At 50.7% G+C, this 2858-nt stretch overlaps 1 protein-coding gene across 2 annotated transcripts in view; it reads left to right on the plus strand.

Annotated features, from left to right (window-relative positions):
* RGR (retinal G protein coupled receptor) overlaps positions 1 to 1999 on the plus strand; it is a 14323-nt gene extending 12324 nt beyond the window's left edge. For both annotated transcript variants that reach the window (XM_017520843.2, XM_017520844.2), the window contains exons 6-7: positions 777 to 890; positions 1374 to 1999. In XM_017520843.2, the coding sequence (XP_017376332.1) occupies positions 777 to 890; positions 1374 to 1505 (246 nt within the window). In that variant the 3' untranslated portion in view covers positions 1506 to 1999. The remainder of the gene's footprint in view (positions 1 to 776; positions 891 to 1373) is intronic.
* The last annotated feature ends 859 nt before the right edge of the window (positions 2000 to 2858 follow it).

The raw sequence follows: 2858 nt of genomic DNA on the forward strand, positions 1-2858 counted from the left end.
GTTAAAGAAAGTCATTTCGGGAGAAAACGGGCATGAACTTCAGCGTCAGAATTTGCACATCCGTCTGTCTGTGCGGGGCAGGAACCTGGCAGCTCCCGCTGAAGTTAGGCGCCAGTCTTTCGCCCCCTCGTGGCCCCAGGCGGCACCCCAGCATCTCCCTCTTTCTGGACAAGCCCCTTCCCACTGGTTGTATTTCACGTTGGGAGCCGAGACTGGGTGGTCTCGCCAGGTGGCTGTAGCTGCGGATGGTGAGTTGGTTCTAGGACTGAGGCCTCAGGGCAGCTCAGCCTGGAGACCCTCGTACACGTAGTCACAGAGCCCAGGATTCCTCTTAAAGAGCACAGACCTGGGTCAGGCACAGTGACTCATGCCTGGAATCTCAGCAAATGGGGAGGCCGAGGCCAGAGGATCCCTTGAGCCCAGGAGTTCGAGACCCGCCTGGGCAACATAGTGAGGCCCTGTCTGTATTTGACAAACAAACAAAGAGTACAGACCCAGGAGGAAGCTCATATCCACCCCAGTCTCAGCCTCCAGCCATGTCAGGTATTATCAGGCCATTTTACAGACACAGCAGCTGAGGTCAGGCAAGTTTAAATAAAAAGCTTAAGGTCACACAGCCTTAAACAACAGAGAGCCCCTCTGGTCTCAAGTTTCCCTGCAGACTCAGCCCCCTCCTGAAGCCCAGCCTGGCTGAGCGCTGACCTGGTCTTCTCGGCCACACAGGGCTGTGGGCCGCCTGGAGCAAGCTGACGTTTCCTGTGACAATTTCTCCCCAGGTTAACACCACTCTGCCAGCCAGGACGCTGCTGCTCGGCTGGGGCCCCTATGCCATCCTGTATCTATATGCGGTCATCGCAGACGTGACTTCCATCTCCCCCAAACTGCAGATGGTATAGATACTTCTCGTACCCAGAACTAGACCCCTCTCGTCTTTGTGTCTGTCTCACCTCATGTCTCTTTGTGGATTTATGGCCTCTGTGCCAGTCTCTTCCTCTCTGTTTCTTCCTTTGCATACTCACAATGCATAGAGCATTAGTTAGCCCCCCTAATCCCCTACCTCATTACTGAGTTAGACCAGGCTGCTTTTTGACATTGCCCAAATCTCAGGGACAGCCAGCCAGATGTTGCACATAAAGATTCTGTGAACAGGGGTTGAGATTGGTGCCCAGGCGGGGAGCAGGTGCGCCTGGACAGGAGTGTGGCTGCATGGGGCTCCGTGAGCCCTGCGTCTCCTCCAGCTAATCAGGGAGGGCTCCAAGCCTACAGAACCCAACGATTGGCAGCTGCAGGGGGAGGGTGACTGGGGTCACCAGGTGGGACCAGAGAGAGGTGCAGTGGCTTTGAAGCTTTCTTGGACTTTTCTGCCACAACAGGTGCCCGCCCTCATTGCCAAAATGGTGCCCACGATCAACGCCATCAATTATGCCTTGGGCAACGAGATGGTCTGCAGGGGAATCTGGCAGTGCCTCTCACCGCAGAAGAGCGAGAAGGACCGAGCCAAGTGAGGCTGCCACCCTGGACTGAGCCCCAGGCCAGGAGGCTGACCCAGGAGTCCTGCCCAGCAGCCTCAGCAGCCAAGCCCAGACACTCTCCCACCATCCTCGGTGGCCCCTGGAGCCTGGCCCTAGGCTGGACACAAGGATTCAGAAAGACACCAGGCTGCATGGAAAGAGCCAGGTGGACCTGAGTGTCGGTCACAGCCCTCTACACTCAAGGCTGAGAGGCCTCAGGAAAGTCACTGCTTTTTAAAAGTAATAATAAACTCAAGGGAGTAGAGGGCAGTTTTGTTACATGGATAGATTGCCTACTGGTGAAGTCTGGGCTTTTAGTGTAACCATCACCCTAATAATACACATTGTACCCATTCAGTCATTTCTCATCTTTCACCCCCTCCCACCTTGTCACCCTTCTGAGCCTCCAATATCTATGAACTCCATGTCCATGTGTGCACATTTTTAAGCTCCCACTTACAAGTGAGAACATGTGGTATTTGACTTTCTGTTTGAGTTATTTCACTTAAAATAATGACCATCCATGTTGCTGCAAAAGACATGATCTCATTCTTTTTTATGGCAGTGTAGTATTCCATATATATATGAACATTTTCTTTATCCAATCATCTGTTGATGGGTTGATTCCATATCTTTACTACTGTGAACAGTGCTGTGATAAACATATAAGGGCAGGTTTCTTTCTGATATGCTGATTTCTTTTCCTCTGCGTAGATACCAGTAGTGGGACTGCTAAATCAAATGGTAGCTCCATTTTTTTTGTTTGTTTGTTTTTGAGACGGAGTTTCACTCATGTTACCCAGGCTGGAGTACAATGGCGTGATCTCGGCTCACCGCAACCTCCGCCTTCTGGGTTCAGGCAATTCTCCTGCCTCAGCCTCCTGAGTAGCTGGGATTACAGGCACGCACCACTATGCCCAGCTAATTTTTTGTATTTTTAGTAGAGACGGGGTTTCACCATGTTGACGAGGATGGTCTCGATCTCTTGACCTCGTGATCCACCCGCCTCGGCCTCCCAAAGTGCTGGGATTACAGGCTTGAGCCACCGTGCCCGGCCAAGGTAGCTCCATTTTTAAGACAGTATGGAGAAATCACCATACCGCTTTCCACAGGGGTTGTACTAATTTACAGTCTCACCAACAGTGCACAGGTGTTCCCTTTTCTCTGCATCCTCACCAGTATCTGTTATTTTTTGACTTTTTAATAATAGCCATTCTCACTGGTGTGAGATAAGATCTCATTGTGGTTTTAACTTCCATTTCGCTAATGACTAGTGATGTTGAGTATTTTTTCATATGTTTCTTAGCCATCCATATGTTTTCTTTTTGAAAAAAGTATCTACTCATG

This window comes from Cebus imitator, unplaced genomic scaffold (assembly GCF_001604975.1).
Source record: "Cebus imitator isolate Cc_AM_T3 unplaced genomic scaffold, Cebus_imitator-1.0 Scaffold886, whole genome shotgun sequence".
Classification (NCBI taxonomy): Eukaryota; Metazoa; Chordata; class Mammalia; order Primates; family Cebidae; genus Cebus; species Cebus imitator.